We start from the raw sequence: 19,057 nt of genomic DNA on the forward strand, positions 1-19,057 counted from the left end.
CAGCCTCTCGAGGCTGGCCTCGGGTGTCAACCGAGACTCGTTCCCGACCCCCTGAAGCGGCTGACTGACAGGGAGCAGTCGAGAATGAGTTTCGGTGGGTGCACACGTTCGCTGCCCAGTCGCAAGTCCTATTGGCACGACGAAGGCAGCGTGCATGTGCGGGAAACCAGTGAGGCCCGAAGCGTTTTTGACGGCGGGAACACAGCACTGATTTCCCGAGAGCTCCGGGGGGGAAAATGACCTCGGTCGCTCCGCCCTGGGGGGGACAACTATCAGCGCTCCAGCCACAGCTAGGACCATTTGGTGGAAGCCTTCTTTGCCTGAAGGACGGTCCTCAGATCAACCTTAGGCTCGGAAGGCTTACCACAAGAGCGCCGCCTCTTTTGCCAAGCTCCCTCAGGAGGGGCGCGGGAGGCGATCTTAGATGAATATCCAGACAAGTCAAGCACGCTTGGGTGACAGCCGATTAAGTATCTAACTTATCAAAGTCAGATAACATGACACTCAATTCCTCAGAATTAAATGCCACCATAATCACCCAACCCGTGCAACCTGGTCTGAATGATAGGCTGAATATCTAACTCCTCAAAGTCAAATCCTATTTTATTTAATTCCCTCAGAATTCCTCAAGCCATTATAATACAATTGGCTTTCATCCCTCGAGAAGAAAGCCAAACAGGCACGAGGCTGAAACACCCGAAAGGCGCACGGCAGTGCGCGTCGAGATATTTCTCAATGAAAACAGCCCGCCCCCTCAGGAGTTGACTGCATGCCTCGCACCCAACAGTATCACATGCCTTCACACCGTATCACGTTGTATCACTCTAATAGCAGACCCAAACCTGCGCGCCGCCTCGGCAACGCGCGGTTGAATCTGCATTAGGAAAGGCGAGCCTCGATACGGAGCCCATCTAATTCCTCAGAATCAGACAGCTCACGCATCGGGTCCTCCATCCCCCCCGGGGGAAGAAGCCGCAGCGCGGGCTTCCACGCGGGGAAGGAGAACAATGGAGCAGTCACTGGGAAAGAGAAGATGCTTTAGAACTGTCAAGTTCCCTTGACAGACCCATCTGCGAGTCCATGATAGATCAACCGTGCTGTCTCAACAGCACCAAATAAGACTGACAAAACAGAGCGCTCCACTGAAGAGCAAAAGCTGTTGTGTTTATGCATCAGCGTCCCTTATGTATCTTCCGGGTATGCCGTCATCTACTACGTCATGACGCACCACCAATCAGATTGGCTTGATTTAATTCATACTTCAGATGCGTAACGCTGTGGGCGCTCCCAGAGTGTCATCACTCGTTGATGCAGTGCGAGTTCCCTCGAAGGGGGACTATACGGTGTGTTTTTGTAGGAAGGTATCTTCCAAGGAAACCATCCTTAGGATTTTAGATCAGCTTCTAGGGCACCATCTAATGATCAAAGCAGCTTTTCAGAAAGTCATATTGTTATGTTTGTAATTTCTGAATTCTTTAAAGGGTTAGTTCACACATAAATGTAAATTCTGTCATAATTTACCCTCATGTCATTCCAAACCCATAAGACTTTATTGGTTGCTGATGCAGTATCATTGATAAATGACTTAGTTCTTCATGAGTTATACATTAACACGTGATTATATGTGCATTAGTTAAGCATAAATTAATGCATATTAGTGCACCCGTATTGTAAAGTGTTATCCTTTCATTCATCTTCAAAACACAAATTAAGATTTTTCTTAATGAAATCTGAGATTTTTGTGCCTCCATTGACAGTCTATGCAACTACCACTTTGTTTATAAACAGATCGTAAAACTAATGCATATGAATTGAGCTGTTTAGTCAAAATTTTCTGAAGAGACATATTTGATGAACATATTTAATTTAGGCTTTTATTTACATATAAACATTCATCGACGCACACATCAGTTGTGGTATAGGGAATCTCAAGCTCAACGTGCAAGAACCAATGAGGTTCATTCTCGTGTGTTATGCACGTTTGAGCTTCCGTAAGAACCAATGAGGTTTGTTCTTGCGTGTCAAGCAGGTTCAGTTGAGCTTCTTTTTATGTTCGCTGATCAATGATTATATATGAATAAAAGCCTAAATTCAAAATGTACATCATATAAAGTGACCAAAAGTGATACAATTTGGACTAAACAGGTCACTTCATATGGATTATTTTTACAATCTCTTTATGAACTTTTTGAAGCGTCAAAGTGGTAGTTGCGTAGACTGTCAATTGAGGGAGAGAAATCGCTCAGATTTAATTAAAATCTTCATATCTTCCTTTGTGTTTCAAACATGAACGAAAGTATTAAAGTGTTTTGAATTACATGAAGGTGAGTAAATGATGACAGAATTTCCATTTTTGGTGAACCCTTACGAAAAATAAGTATGCTTCAAGTTAATTTTATTAAGTATACTTAAGTAAAGTTCAAGTATATTTTAAGTATACTTTATGTAGTAAGTATACTAATATCAATTTACAAGAAGTATACTTGTAAGTGTTCTGTGTCAATACTACTTAGGATTAAATTGGCCCACTTTTTAGTGTATAAATGTATACTTTTAAGTATAATTTAAATGTAACAGTAGTAAACTTAGAGTACACAACTAGTTTGCAATAATAGTTTGTAATAGCGTCCCCTACGGCAGGGGTTTTCAAACTTTTTGTGTTTGTGGACCACTAGTTGTAATCAAGAAATTTCGCGGACCACCTCATAATACACATAATAAAATTATGTCTACACACAGACCTACCTGAATTAATCCGCACCTCTAAATAGGTTTACTAGCACTAAAACTATAACTGGTCATCACATCAGTACAACAGGCTTGTTAAAAGAAAGTTTACTGTAGGCTATACAACGGCTGCCACATATGTATTTTATTTATTTACTCAAGTGCATAATCGGGTTCATTTAAACAACAGGCTTATTTTGCAATGGAGTGTGAAATCTATACAGTAATAAGAACACTTGGATATAGTCAACATTTCAAAACCTTTGGCAAATTTAGGGAATTATTAGAGTTATTATTTAAAGTTTACAAGTCCTCAAAAAGTGAGGCACTGACTGAACTTGAACGTCGACGGCCGAGCGCCACTAGCCTATTTTAGTAATCACACAATAACATGACAATTTAATTTAAATTTTATATCAATATAGGTCTACATATTCTTTTTACTTTTTATTTTTATGGGAATTTCCTGGTAAAATGAAGGTAAAAAAAAAAGTATTTTGCCTTTCCACGGACCACCTGCAGTACCCTCACGGACCACTAGTGGTCCGCGGACCACAGTTTGGGAATGGCTGCCCTACGGTATAACAGTGAGAACATGGATAGCCAGAGAATTCAGTCAATGGTGGGGGAAGAGTAAAGTATATTTGAACTACCAGTGGACTAGCTTACACAAAAATTCAGATACTAAGAATTAGGAACATATCTGTTTTCTTTAAAAAATATTTAAAAAGAGAGAGAGAGAGAGAGAGAGAGAGAGAGAGAGAGAGAGAGAGAGAGAGAGAGAGAGAGAGAGAGAGAGAGAGAGAGAGAGAATTGAATAGACTACTCAATAAATAGAGTAAACACAACTACAAGCCAAATGTACTTAGAATACTTAATTATATTTTTAAGTATATCTCGATAAAAAGATTGAGTAAGTAGCCCATAGGCCAAAAATATTTAGTCTTTTCTGTCAGTATAAGTAAGGGTAACAAGTAACCTTTCATAAGGGTAACCCTTTAACATTTTAGGGACAAACTTCAACTTTAACAAATAACTTTTATTGTTAGTTATTAGTAGCTACTATAATGTTATAGTGATATTGCATTACTCATTTGTTCCTGTGTAGTTATTTATTAATGATGAAACAGTATTCTAAAGTGTTTCCCGATTTTCAAGGGTACAATTGCAGGGTATTAGGGTTATTTACATAAATATGTAAATGGAGAAGTAGTATTCTTAGCATAAAATACATGTATTTTAAAGTACATTTTGGTATATTTATTTTTCACTAGGGTTGATGCCCTCCTACCTCTGTATGGTGCCTGAGAATCAGGACACTGGCAATGAATGTTCTGAACAAAAGAGTAGATGAAATGTAGAGCAGATGGTAGGTACGTTAACAGAATAATATGATGGATTGTGGGAGAGGGGAAAAAGAGGGGAAAACAAAAGACACAGACAGTTCAGTGGATTGCTGCAGTCTTTAATCACTGCCCTCTTTCTCACCGGGCCTGTGTACAACAGACACATGATGAATAAACAAAACTCCCACTCTCTTTAACCAACCGGGATTGAATGAGAGAAGATAATATCTACACAATTTATTTCTGCTATTGTGTATTTTATAAGAATTTTTGTGTGTAAGATAGAAAGAGACACAGGATAGACTCAGAAAGAAAAGGTAATTTAGATAATTAGTTGAATATAATCGTAAGCATAATCAGTGATGATTGTATGAATTCATTTCAACTGCACTCCCTTGTATCAATGAAAGCTCAGCGGACACATTATGAAAAGATTTCTTATTTAAAATGGTAATTTGGGATGAAAGAGAGTCTGATTCATAAAGCATATTAGAATGGTAAAGCTGTTTAGGGATCAGGTTGTGTGCAGATGTAGCTTTTAATTACCAAAATTACTATTGTCAAGGCACAATGCTCATCTAACATATTTATTTTAATCTTGAAATACCAAATTGTATCTGCAGATTGTTGGAAATCATTCCAGCTTACAAAATTGAAAATTAAATTTCTAATTGACCCTTTGTATGAAACCTTTCTACTTTCAAAAAACAAAAACAAAACAAGGGCCTGTGTTATCACTGCATTTCTGCATCAGTATGCACATGCACAAGCACAAATGGCAGGCAAGATTTTCAGTAAAGAATTTAAATGTATTTACAGGTCTTTTTCTCACACAATGCTCTCACATGGTTTAAGGAGATTTAAATGGTTCAGGAGTAGTATGAACTATTATTTTTTTATTTGTTTTTGGGTATGACAGCTCCTGACCACTGTGAACTTTTGATGTACGGAAAAGAGCAGTGTAAAAATTCTTCACAACGTCTCGTTTTGTGTTCTGCGAAACTCATATGGGTTTACAATTACATGAGGCTGAATAAATGATTTTCATTTTTGAAAGAAACTATTCTGTGCACAGCCACAAAAGGAATACAATTTGTACCATGACTTTTTTAGTTTTTCTTGTTAATTATTGGCCTCCAAGATTGTGTTGTCCCAGATCCCAAACCTGGCACACGTGGCATGATGATCTTGCCCACATACTGCGTGGGATGATGGCACTTGAGGAGTCCACTCCTGTTTGCCAGATCTGGACCACAAGCAGGCCATAGCAATGCCACATGTCAGCCAAGAGGAAAGAAAAAAGACTAGAACTGTACCTTATCTGAGCCACAAAATCTTTATATATTATATATAGAGTCATCTAAGCCTTACAAGCCTGTTAACAAGCAGAATCACTGAATGAAAAAAGATAAAAGAGGAACAAGAGATGAGCAGAAACACAACAACTTCCAGCGATAGCCTTAGATGAAATCAACTAAAGATAAGACATTACATCTCTCAAGATCTCAGCAGAAGATAATTTAAACAACTAACAATATTACCAGCTTCACTTATTACTAACCTGGTTACCTTTATTTCTGTCATATGTGTACAAAAGTTCTTATTGAGAATTAACAGGGGTTTAGTGCTAATGTTTGTTTCATTTGAAGTCACCATTATTGTGTTAGTGTGCCCTGAAGTGGCATCTCTTTGAATCATGGTGCGCACACGCCTGGCTATTTTCGCGTGTGATGGGAGCCAAGCATCTGCCCCCTGTGGTTCGGATCCTGTGTGTGCCAAGGCGGTGTGTTGACTGTGTGTCGATCATGTGGTGGAGCTGGGTGAGAAAAAATAAGTGAAAAAGAGCAAGTTAGATGAACACTTTCTCCCAAGTGGGTGGGGTCAACAGCCCTGGAGACATCTGCCATACTTCCCAGACCTCCACACTGAGGTGTTGAGGTTCTGGAGCTTACTCAACTCGTATTGATGGCCCCACAATGTCAAATTATTAGACTATCATAGGGCTTAGAGAGTAAGGGTATGCTGTGATGCCACGGGTATATCTCTCCCCCGCACTGTACCACCCTGACCCAATCCTTAGCCCGATTGATTTGGGATCCTGGAATTTTTACAGGAGTGCCTTTCAGCAGGTTTATCCCCTGCTACACTTAAAGTGCACATGGCCGCTATTTCTGCTTGCCATGCCCACGTCACTGAAACCTTGGTGGTGAGGCATCCCCTTGTACCCCTTTTTATCCACAGTGCAGGCTGCGAGTTCCTTCCTGGCATCTTTCCATAGCCCTGCAAGGATTATCAGGGGCTCCATTTAAGCCTTTAGAGTAAGCCTGAGAGAAGTTTCCGACCCTCAAAATGGCTCTGTTAATTGCATTAACCTCACTTAAGAGACAAGGAGATTTGCAGGCCTTATCAGCTGCCCCCTTCTGTCTAGACTTTGCCCCTGGGCTGGTTAAAGTGATGCTATACCCAAGGCTGGGTTACATTCTGAAGGTGCCATACTCAACTTTTCATCTGGTCGTCCTTCAAGCCTTTTCCATCAATTTGGAATACATATTTTTAACATAAACAAACTGATAAACTTAATGTGATACATATTTTCCAGTCATATTTAAATGAAACAAGTAAAACTGAGATTTATGTAATAGTACCAATAAATCCAATTTGTTTTAAATTCATAAGAAACAGGATTATGTATTATGTAATAAACCCAATTTACTTATAATTAATCACATTTAGATATTTTTTTTATTAATAACCCCAATGCATCTTAACATTTTTATGTATTTATTTATTTATTTATTTATTTATTTATTTATTTATTTATTTATTCATTCATTCATTCATTCATTCATTCATTCATTCATTCATTCATTCATTCATTCATTCATTCATTCATTCATTCCCACTCTCAAATCACAATATGCTACAAAAAAATCTATCTATAACACCCAAAAAGAACCAGATTACCTTGTTTTACATTTTATCAATTTATTAAAGGTCCCATGGCATGAAATTTTCATTTTATGAGGTATTTCAACATTAATATGAGTTCCCCTAGCCTGAATATTGTCCCCAAGTGGATAGAAATGTTGATCGGTGTAAAACCGAGTTCTGGCTGTCTTTCTCTGCCTTTGAGAAAATGACAGGCCAGACGAGCCAATCCTGAAGTCTACTGGTTTGACGTCCAAGCAGGAACGGTTACCTCCCTTTCCTCTTTTTTCAGTTCCTTCTGATCTGTGATCAGTGATTTCTTATGTGTAGCTAATTATTTATTATTCGTGCACACACTGCGGCTTCTCTCTCTCCCGACAGAACGGTGTTTTCGTGTTTTCTATCTTGTGAGTCAGTGTTTTTGTACGTCCTCGTCGCGTCTATCTGTTCTTAAATGTGCATACAGTCGGGAGTTTCTGCTTAACATCGGCAGAGCCACATCTTTAGAGATAAACCTCACGCACGCCGAAGCTCGGCCTTCAACATCCCCGACCCCCAGTACTGCATCTGGCCCACAGCGGAGGCACCAAACGCGGCGTGAGATTAAGCAGAAGGAGGGTAAGCGTGAGGGTATCCGGCTAGGCTAGCCAGCTTTCCCCACAATAAACTGGATTACATTCGATTACTGCTGTTGTGTCTTTGTTTGCGCTGTGTAAGTTACTCAATGCGCGTCACTGACGCTTTTCATATGATTGGAACATATCTAGAAATAATGCTTTAATCAAACTTACTAACTCGTTCATCTCGCTGTAATGGTACATTGCATGTGTTTCAAAGTTGGTAGAATAATGATGAAGACGGACTCGGTGTGACTGGGACTCGTGTTTATTCAGAACTCTCAGATACAAACAAAATAAACTCGCGCTGACAGACAGCGCTCTCATAACTCAGTAGTTACTATAAATAACTTTGTTAGCAATCGCTCCGTCTCCGTGATGTCCGGTTTGCGAACGAATCATTCTTTTGAATCGGTTCTTTTTAGTGAACCGAACCAGTTCACCAAATCGGACTGAATCGTTCTAAACGGTTCGCGTCTCGAGTCAGCGCTGATCCATAATTTACTAAAGTTACTAACTTTCTGACATGAGTGACAGTCCCTCCGACTAGAAATAAACTAATAACCTGAAGTATATTCTAGTAACTACAACAGTTCACCCTGAACTGAGACATGCTGAGAGAACTGATGAGAAGTGAACTCAGGTCCATCCGTCTCTCTGGCAGCAGCTCGTGCGTCGTAGACCTCGTTAAACCACGCCCCCTCCGCTCATTTCAAATGCAAAGATGTCAGCCAATCACAACAGTGGGCGTTTTTACTGAAGTCTCACAGCAGACACGCCTCTTGAAACAGGGCAGTCAGCCACAGGGCAAACAGCAGTATAGACAAAATGCCTTTTATTTCTAAATTATGACATTTTATGATGTAAAAATCATACTAACAATATAAGTACACCTCAGGAAACACTATAAAATAATAGAAAAATGCCATGCCATGGGACCTTTAATGCTTCAAGGCATTTGGCTATTTTGGGAATAACAAAAATTCAAAAGGCAGCAAAAAGAGGAACTATCAAGACATACTTATGTGCAACAACACATACAGTTGAAGAAGGAAATATGAGTGTATCTTTCAGATACCCAATCACTGAAGCATCTTAATTTTCAGTACTTGGACTTTTGGTGACAGCTTGGTTGTATCCAGTTTCATCAGGATTTTCAGAAACGCTTCCAACGTGCACTTGAGATCCTTCGGTTGTTTAGGTTAAGTGCATAAATGAGTTCAAAAAGCATCACACATCCAAGATGTGACACTTTGCAGGCTTTTTCCAAACTTCCACACCTTCAAGTACCACATCAACATCTCATTTATCTCCAGGACCAGCGTCCACTTTCACAGTCCTGGGACCCACTTTATATTAGGTGGCCTTAACTACTATGCATTAACATTTTAATTAATCATTTGATACAATGCACTTATTGTGTATATGCATGATTTTACATTGCACTTACATTTTTAAAAATGACCTGCATGTAATTACATCTGTAATGACACTGTTGACACAATTACACTGTTGACACTTCCCTTACACATAACCCTACCCTTAAACTCACCCATACCACCACACCTGTCCCTAACTTACTCGTATCCCACCTCAATATCAGCAAAAGGGTTTTACAATAAAATATGAACACATTTTAAATTTTTTTTTACAATAAAATATATATTTTTTTATGTAAGTACATAGTAGTTAAGGCCACCTAATAAAGTGGGACCCAGTCCTGGAGTATAAACAAAGACAATGGGTTATGTCCCAATGCCAGTCACAGTGTGAAATTGTTGTTTTGCAAACCCTGACATTAGATATTTAGACTAATTCAAATGTATATAGATAAAATAATATAATTTTTTTTTCAAAACTCGCAAAAACCTTAGAAAGACCTGAAAACAGATCATCCACTGCAAAATCACTCATCACTTTAGAAAAATGGACAGACCGACATTGCGTTGAATGGAGGGAAATGCACGTTTGCAGCCTCAGCCATAGATTTCATGGGGTTCCGTCTCACACCTAGGGGCATCGCCCCTCTTCAGTCAAATATTGAGGCAATTCACAACATCCCAGAGCCCACCTCTGCCTCCCAAGTAGCCCCGTTTCTGGGCATGACAGCCTACTACCTTAGTTTCCTGCCTCAGTATTCTCGAGCACAGCACCACTTCGCCATTTACTAAAGAAAGAGGAGCCATGGAACTGGACTGCAGCATGCTCTGAGGCTGTCCGTACACTGAAGTCCCAGCTTACCACACCACAGTTGGAGGGACAACATGGTTGCTGATCTTCTATCTCAATCCATTGATGCGCCCACACGACAGCTTTGCCAGGCAGTGATGACATGGAGCCAGAACTCATTCAGATGTTCCACATACCTCTGCCATCTGTCTCCCTGGAGGAACTGCAGAGGGAGTCCAAGTGTGACCCTACACTGACAACACTCTGCACATATATATACACTCGCGGTGGTGATGTTTGTGTCTCTAGTGGCCTCTGTACAGTGGTGCTGGGCAGACTGCGTGCTAGAGGTCTTCACGGAGCCCCCGAGACCCATGGACCCGGGACCCGACCCGGGACCCGTACGGGTTCGGGTCTATATTTTAAATGATCAGCCGAGTCCGGGTCGGGTCCCAATCTATTACTATGGGTCCCGGGTCTGTTTAACATTGTGTGTAATACCCGAGTCGATCCGGAACTCTGAGAACACCTGCCCGTGATCAGAGTCAGTCAGCACTGCTTGTGTGTTTTTTTGTAACTTGCAACTGTAAAATTAGGATAAGAAAAGTGTGAGTCGGAAAATAAGGTTTAAAAAAAGAAAGAAGAAAAACACGAGCGATCTCTCTCTCTTGCTCGCTCGCCTCACACGCTCGCTCTCTCTCTCTCTCTCTCTCTCTCTCTCTCTCTCTCTCTCTCTCTCTCTCTCGCTTGCTCTCTCTGCAAGCGCACGGTAATAATAATGGTTACCTTCATGAGTGATGTGCGAAAAAAGCTAAAAAACAATGAATATAAAGAAGTTAAACCCACGGGCACCTCTTCTGTCCGGGCATCCTTCATGCATATTGTGGACAAACATGAGAAAAAAGTAAGTGCTGTCTACGTGTGACGCAATGTTGAATTTTGATTTGAACTTATATTTAAATAATATATTTAAAATCAGCAACAAAATCTCAGGTGAACTGTCACAAATGTTTTCTATGATGCTCAAATTGCATAAAAAAGCTCATATTTCAGGTTGCTCCAGCCACCGCACATGTGCAGTCTCAAGCACGTGTCATGTTTCTATGGCAACCCGAGCTTCCGCTGTGATTGACTTTAATAATAATATGAATGAACCGTCTTATTTCTTAAAGTTTTGGTGGTCAGGCTCGGCTCACGGAGATTATAGCAAATAAATAATGCGGACGTCAGCGGCCACCGAACAAGCAATCGTTATTATAGTTCAAAAAGGCAAACAGTCAAAGTTATTATGCGAGTTAACTTGCCGAAATCCAATCTGCAAAGACGCATTTGTCATCCGTCACCGTGACATAAAGTGGACTTTTAAAGCTGAAAAGATGAGTGAATTAAGCATGCTTGGAATAACAAGAGAGGAATAACATGGATTTAACTTTTTGGCAAAGATGTAATGCATCACAAGTAACGTTACAAGGAAGGGAGACGACGGCTAGGTAAGACAAAAAGTTATGTTTTTCAAAACTTGTTTATTGACTTGTTAATATCAGTTATTGTGGAATATGTGACAATCGGATCCAGTCGGGTCTGTGTCTTCCCACCGGGTTCGGTTCCAGCTTTTAAATAATAGACGGGTCCAGGTCGGTTCCGGGTACTACGTAAATACTACATATTTCTCGGGTCTGCACGGGTCCGGGTCCAGCTTTTGAAATAATAGACGGGTCCGGGTCGGTTCCGTTAAGCACATTACGGGTCTCTTCGGGTTCGGGTATGAATTTTTGGACCCGTGAAGACCTCTACTGCGTGCACGTGTCCTGTCAATTGTGTATGAGGGCCACTTGGGGATTGTAAAGCTCAAGCAAAGATGCCGGGACCTGGTCTGGTGGCCAGGCATTGACTGCAATTGAAGGGCTGGTCAGGGACTGGGAACCTTGCCTCCTCAGTGGGAAGACTGGACTACCAGCTCCATCCCCTCTGCAACTTGTTCCATGGCTATCTCACCCATGGGAGCACCTCCCACTGGGCATTTGTGGAGAAATTCATGGCCATGGAGTTCCTCATCATCAATGCTTTCTGGTGGTCATGTACGATCTCCATTCTAAATGGCCTGAGGTAATACCACCTGGGACAGTCACATCACAGACCATCTCACATTTACTGGAGAGCCTGTTTGCTTGCTGGGGCATGCCCCGTGCCATCACTGCAGACTTCTCCTCTTTCCTTTGCAATAGGGGAATTAAGAATATCTGGGCCTCACTCTACCACCCCCAGGCAAACGGTGGGGTCGAAAGGTTCAATCAGAGCCTCAAGAATGGCATTCATCCAGGTCCAGGGGTACACATTCCAAACAGCACTCAACTTAACTTTGATGCATTAAAAAGCTAGCCAGCACGCCACCACCCAGGCCTCTCCTGCTTTGTTCATGACTCAGAGCACGAGACTAGTCAGCAGCAGATGGTACCTGGGCAGCAGCCAAAGCGGCTGTAACTTCAAACCAGAAGCGAATGAAGAACAGCATCGACAAGAAGCACATGGTCAAGCAGAATAAGATAACAGTTCTGGACTGGTTTCGAGTCCACAGACCCCACCATAGCAGCAAAATGGCATCATTTTGGTTTAAACCCCTCCAGGTGGATCAGGCTGCCACATTCTTATTTAGTGATGGCTCTAGCTGGCATGCTAGTAGGCTGTGGAAAGTGTCAGCCCCTCTCGACTCAACCAGGTGCCTATAGGCGAGGGAGCCTAGTGGGGGAGTGCCACAGAGCACGCACCTTCCGCCACCTCCATTTGGGCCAGTACATCCACGGCCAGGCCAGGCGCTTCAAGGTTCCCCTGTCAGGGAGGTCCCACAACTGTCTCTGCCAGCATTGAGGCCTCAACCTCTTCAGCCATCGCTTGATTTTTATCAGGATGGCCAAGATGCACTTGGCCATCCTGATAAAAAAATTTTTTGGCTGGAGGTCCTGGACATCTTGTTCAGATACATGGTATCATGGATTCTTGCAAATACCAACAGATAAAAAATCTAAACCTGAGGCCCTCTGCTAGAAATCGTATAATGGGCTGAGGTTGGATCTTCCATCAGGGTAATGATCCAAAACAAAAAAACAAAATCAACACACAAATGTGTCACTGAGCACAAAATGAAGCTTCTGCCATGCCCATCCCAGTTTCCTGACCTGAACTCTATAGAAAATGAGTGGGGTGAACTGAAGAGAAGAATTACTTTAGATCCGGGAATCTGAAGGATCTTGAGAGATTCTGTGTGGAGGAATGGTCTCTGATCTCTTGTCATGTGTTCTCCAAACTCAGCAGGCATTATAGATCAAGACTGTTATCTTGGCAAAAGGAGGTTGCAAAAAGTATTTAATAAAAGGGTGCCAATAATTATGGCCAACGTGTTTTGGAGAAAAGCATTTATTTCATAAGGTGATTTACTCCCCCACTTTCAATTCTATTACTTCAATGAAAGATTAGATTTTTGTGAATTTTTTTTAAATAAAACATCAAAAGGATAAACAATGCAGATTTATTTTTACAGCCATATTTGATCATATTTACCAGGGGTGCCAATAATTCTAACCACAACTGTATATAGTGCTTCTTGAGTAAAGAACATATTCAAACAACAGTTCTTTATTTACCCTTGCATTGCAAACAAGCAGAAACAGTATTTGACTATACTATTTGACTAATAGTAATGATTTATGAAAGAAATATTAACGTTTCATCAGTTTAGTATGGTGGCCCAGTAGTGCACAACACAACGCAATATAAAAAGCAAACAAAAGTTCACAACACAACGAAAACAAGCCACAACACAACGAAATCAAGCCACAACACAACGGAAATGCTCCCAACCACTCGGGGGCACTCGGAACGCGGTAAAGTTGCCACTGTTCTATAGAATCTGCAGTCTTACAAAGATATCAATACCACAATTAGTTTTAACAGTATGTAGGCTAACCATTGTTTATCGACATGAAATATTAATTCGAAATCACCTACATGCATTATAGCTGCATATTTATGCTCGAGATACCACGGAGCTAAGGGAACGTCTGCCAATTCCACCAAGTGGTTGAAACGTATAATTTGTATGAATTACAATTACTTTTAACATTTAAAAACAGACATGTTAAAATATTACAGCTTGATTGTATTGGTAAAACTGACTTAATAATGCACAACACAACATTGGAATTCCAAAAAAAAAAAAGAATTTAATTCATACAAATTATATGTTGCAATTTGGTGGAATTGGCAGACGTTCCCTTAGCGCCGTGGCAGCGGGTCAAAGCTTTCTCGAGTATAAATATGCAGCTATAATGTACGTAGGGGAATTGCACACTCCGAGAGTACCCTAGTGGTCGGGAGCATTTCCGTTGTGTTGTGGCTATTTCGTTGTGTTGTGGCTTGATTTTGTTGTGTTGTGGCTTGATTTATTTGTGTTGTGGCTTGTTTTCGTTGTGTTGCGAACTTATGTATGCTTTTTAAATTTCGTTGTGTTGTGCACTACTGGGCCACCGTAGTATAGACCCTTTGATGTGTAACAGAGGAATAGTCAAAAATTGTCATAATTTACTGATCCTTATATTCTTCTAATCCTGAATTACATTTTCTGACTGAAGGAGATCGAAAAGAGATGTTTTGAAGAATTCTCATGCTAATCTTTTCCATACAGTGACTAGGGACAAAACAACATAAAAGCATCATAAACGTAGTCCATATGATTCATACACTAAGTGTTCTGAAGCCATTCCATAGTTTTACTTCCCCTCTGCCAATGGGGAACCAATGGCATTTTGTTTAATGCCAAGCCTGGTGCACTGGGCTCTTCATGCACTAGGATTTAATCTGCAACGGGTAATTAAAAAAAAGAAAAGATTTGGGGGCTTCATTGCCCCATTTTTTATATGAATACATTGTGTGGTAAAAAATCTTTCACAAAAGAAAGAAAATCAAATGGACAATGAAGATCACAAAATGTTATTTTATTAAATTTTATTTTTAGCATCAAAATTCAGTGGCTTTTGAATATCTGTGCATCTGTTTGTGTTTGTTTCTTTTTCTTTTGCAGACTGAGCAGGAGATTATTGAAGAGACTGATGTCGACCGACTGGCGGGCCGCCATTATTTTGGCTGTGGTCGACAAATCAAAGGTCAATCTGAGACATCAACGCTGAGCTCTCAGCCTTCCATAGATGAGGTTCGTCAGCAGATGCATCTACTGCTAGAGGAAGCCTTTAGTCTAGCTTCAGCTGGCCACTCCACCTCTAGCAGACACCACCACTATCACTCCCACCATCAGCATCCACCGCTGGGGCCCTATGGCCTGGGTCCAGTCATCCCGTACACAGAGGTGGTGACCAGTGCACCAGGGACCACGAGTCAAGGGCAGGGAGGCCTGCAGTGGGTGCCAGCCTATAAACCAGACACTTACCAGTGTAGTCAGACCAAACAGGTACAGTTGTGATTTTACTTCTTCACTAAAGCTATTATAAACACTTATTATTAGTCTTATTAGTGAACATGAAATCAAAATTGACCTTGTTTACTTCCATAATACTTGCAATAATAAAAAGGATAAGTAAGATTATGGAAGTTAAATGGATTGATTTATAAAACCGGTCAAAAGTGTATTGCTGATTTGTCAGTTGACATTTTTTCATTTTGATATCAGCAGTTATTAACAGTGTTAACACAAAGCCTTTGTTGTATGCGTGTGTAAAATCAAGGAATGTCTGAAATCTCATTTATTATCATTCAGCTATTGTATAGATTTGTGTATTTGTACAAATCTTCTTTGTTAAAAACTTCTTTATTTGGTCAAAACCCATATCACTTATTATGCACTTATTATATATACATTCAGTATTATATGAATGCTAATATGCAAATTTCTCAAAAAGGCATTCAGGTTCACTCAGCTTCCTGACATGGCTCTTGGGTCTCCTCCACCCCCCATTCCACCAAGAACAGGCCCTCCACCTGAGTCCTCACTGCAACGGTCAGAACTTACACACACCTTGCTACAACCAAACATTGCTCAAAAACCTGATGTATCATTTGATACAAAAAGCTTGTTTTATTTTACCATTATTTTTCTAAATGAATGGATAATCAAGTATACCTACAGTAAGTTGCTTCAGTCTAGTAAGTATTCATCTTGAAATATTAACAATATGAAAGTATTCTTACATTTGTTTTTATTAAAGTCAGTAAAGATTTCACAGCAAAAATAAGGCATTTTAACTGCTAAAAAAGTAAAAACTATAAATCAGATCACAGGTGGCATTTATTAGATTGTGTACAAGAGGTTCTTCAGCAAAGTTGATCACATTAATAATTTAGAGGCCATATAATTTGTATATCAAATATTATATATTAGTAGGCTTTGTAGGGTTAATTGTGCTTATTTTCTTTTTTGGAACTTGATATAGCATCAATAGCCATTCAATTTCATTGTTTGGAAAAGAGCATCCAGGACATTATTCTCAACATTTCAAAAGAAAGTCTGAAATGTGTTTACAACAACATGAGGGTGATAAAGATTTATTTTTGGGCGAACTATTCCTTCAACAAAATCAGAGCTCATGAATAGTCAGGCCAATTAACTATTTTCAGGTTTAATTCTGTACTAAATTCAAACGTGTATTTTTATATTGTGCCTCACTTTGATGAAATCTGCCATATAACTCTGTATCTCTGTATAAAGGAAGCATATTGACTCTGTAAATCAACACTGTCACCTGGTGGTAAAACTATGTCAATGCATGTATGAAATTGTTGCTATGTTCTTCAGGTCATCTTCTGATCTTGGTCCAAAGGGTCATTGCCCTGAGTCATCAATGCAGAGTCAGCATGAAACCGTCCCCTACACAGCAAACAGCAGAGCACCACTCCCACCTGTCACTACTGAGCCCATTCCCAACCACTCAGGTTAGTGTGTGTTTCTATTGTTTTTCTATTGATTACAAACAATAATGCATTAATGACTTCACTCACGCAAAGGCCTTCACACCTCACAGCCAGCAGAATTTCAGCAGTGCATGTCCATGAACATTGATGGATTCCTGTATTATACATAAATATGAGGTGTTTTTTTTGTTTAGTTTGGAAATATTATGTTCCATGTTACCATTTCATGTTTTTTTTTCAACTCACATCCAGCAAACGAAGAGTTCAGTGGGAGTTTACTATGTTCATAATTTTCATAATTTTACTTTTTTCAAGCAGTGTCAAAGTTTTTTTTTTTTTGTTAGTTTTTTTTTCTCAAAATGTTGTTCATTACACTCTTGAAAATAAAGTTTCCAAAAGGGGATTTTTCAGTGATGTTCCCCAATGAACCTTTCAGTGAAAACCATTTTTTCCTTCATATGGAGAATATTATATTAATCTGAAGAACCTTTTTTCCAATATAAAGAACCATTTGTGACCCTGGAAAAACTTTAAATTTCTCCAAACGAAGTCCTTAGCAATGCATATTGCTACTAATAATAATTTTTGGTTTATTTATGGTAGGACATTTACAAAATATCTTTATGAAACATGATCTTTACTTAATATCCTAAGTAAGATTATGGAAGTTAAATGGATTGATTTATAAAACCGGTCAAAAGTGTATTGCTGATTTGTCAGTTGACATTTTTTCATTTTGATATCAGCAGTTCCCTTTCGTTCAGTCACTACGACGTACGTTAGTGACTAACGAATGGGGGTTTCGCTTAGAAGCCAATCATCTTCATCGTGTTCAACAGCGCCCAATGGCAGTGCCAATGCCATGGGCATGCGGAATTTGCATGCGTAACTCCGCCCCACCTCGTGGGTATATAAGGAAGTACGCTGCGAACATCGCATTATGTTTCTGCTTTGGAGCCAAGAGGATCTCTTCACTCCTACAAGCCTGATCTGAGTCATCGACAGCTTTCGAGACGAGCAGCTTTCCAGAGGCGTTGGTGTTACGGCGCGTTCCAGTGATCATCATACTGCCTGCCTGCTGATCTGCGCAGTGGTCCGCTAGACAGCTGGTGTGTGGTCCCTGGGCGCTTCGGCGTTCTCTGCGAGGCTTTCCTCTCATAAAAGAGCTTACACGTGACGCGTCCTTTTCAGGATGTCTCGTCCGTGTACTTCTGGGTGTGGTCGGTTGCTTTCCTCCTCTGATGGGCACGAACACTGTCTGGTATGTTTGGGCTTTCAGCATGCTCAGACAGCGTTCGCGGATGAGTCATGTTCTCACTGCGGGAACATGACCATCGCAATGTTGCGGTCAAGACTCCATGACCTTCGTTCTGAAGTGAGAGTCCCCTCTACCACACCCCGATCTACTGAGTCCCAGAGGCCCAGTACTTCGGCTGGTGGTCAGGGTGACTTGACGGTTACGGTGTGGAACAAAGCCCCGACGCTCATGCCTCGGGCCACACCCCCGTCTTGCACATTGCAACCCGCGAGCGTTCAGATGCAGATCGCGGGGCCGGCTCCGGCCCCCCCGCGCATCTCATTTGGCGCTCCGGAGGAGGATGCGATGTTGATCACCGCATCACAAGGTGGGCTCGAGTCCTCTGGAGATGATGACTCGGCTGTGCTGCCGCCCTCGGGCGTGCCAGCATTGCCCGAGTCAGATCCAGAGCTGACAGCCATGTTGTCTCGGGCAGCCGCGAGTTTAGGGATCGAGTGGAACCCTCCACCCTGTCCCGAACGCTCAAGGCTCGATGATTGGTTTTTGGGGGCTCGCGCTGACACCCATCAGTCCTTGCCCTCAATACCTTTCTTTCCCGAGCTGCATGAGGAACTCACGCGGTCCTGGAAGTCCCCGTTGTCTTCCCGTGACCGTTCACTGACTTCCTCCGCCTTCTCCGTCCTCGATGGGGCGGCAGCTAAAGGGTACACTGGGGTCCCTCCAGTTGAACGTTCTGTTGCGATGCAACTGTGTCCTCAGAGCGCTTCAACCTGGCGTGGTGATCCTAAGCACCCCTCCAAAGCCTGTCGATTCACATCAACCTTGGTGTCGAAATCGCACAGAGCCGCGGGGCAGGCTGCCGCTTCGCTGCATGCCATGGCGATCCTCCAGGTCTACCAGGCCAGGATCCTCAAGGACATGCACGAGGGTGGAGTTGATCCGGGGCTCTTAAATGAGCTGCGTGCCGCCACCGACCTCGCTCTCCGGGCGACGAAGGTGACCGCACGCTCCCTGGGTCAAGTGATGTCCACAAATGTGGTCCAGGAGCGTCACCTGTGGCTGAACCTGGCCGATATGCGGGACACCGAGCGAACCCG

General features: G+C 41.4%; 1 protein-coding gene across 1 annotated transcript in view; it reads left to right on the forward strand.

The window, feature by feature from the left end:
* Positions 1-19,057, forward strand: part of kiaa1549lb (KIAA1549-like b) — a 98,274-nt gene that overhangs the window by 68,617 nt on the left and 10,600 nt on the right. The window contains exons 17-19 of the mRNA XM_079826080.1: positions 14,862-15,245; positions 15,694-15,791; positions 16,587-16,723. Of these exons, the coding sequence (XP_079682206.1) occupies positions 14,862-15,245; positions 15,694-15,791; positions 16,587-16,723 (619 nt within the window). The remainder of the gene's footprint in view (positions 1-14,861; positions 15,246-15,693; positions 15,792-16,586; positions 16,724-19,057) is intronic.

The sequence above is a fragment of the Gobio gobio genome (genome assembly GCF_949357685.1).
Source record: "Gobio gobio genome assembly, chromosome: 9".
In the NCBI taxonomy this organism is placed as follows: Eukaryota; Metazoa; Chordata; class Actinopteri; order Cypriniformes; family Gobionidae; genus Gobio; species Gobio gobio.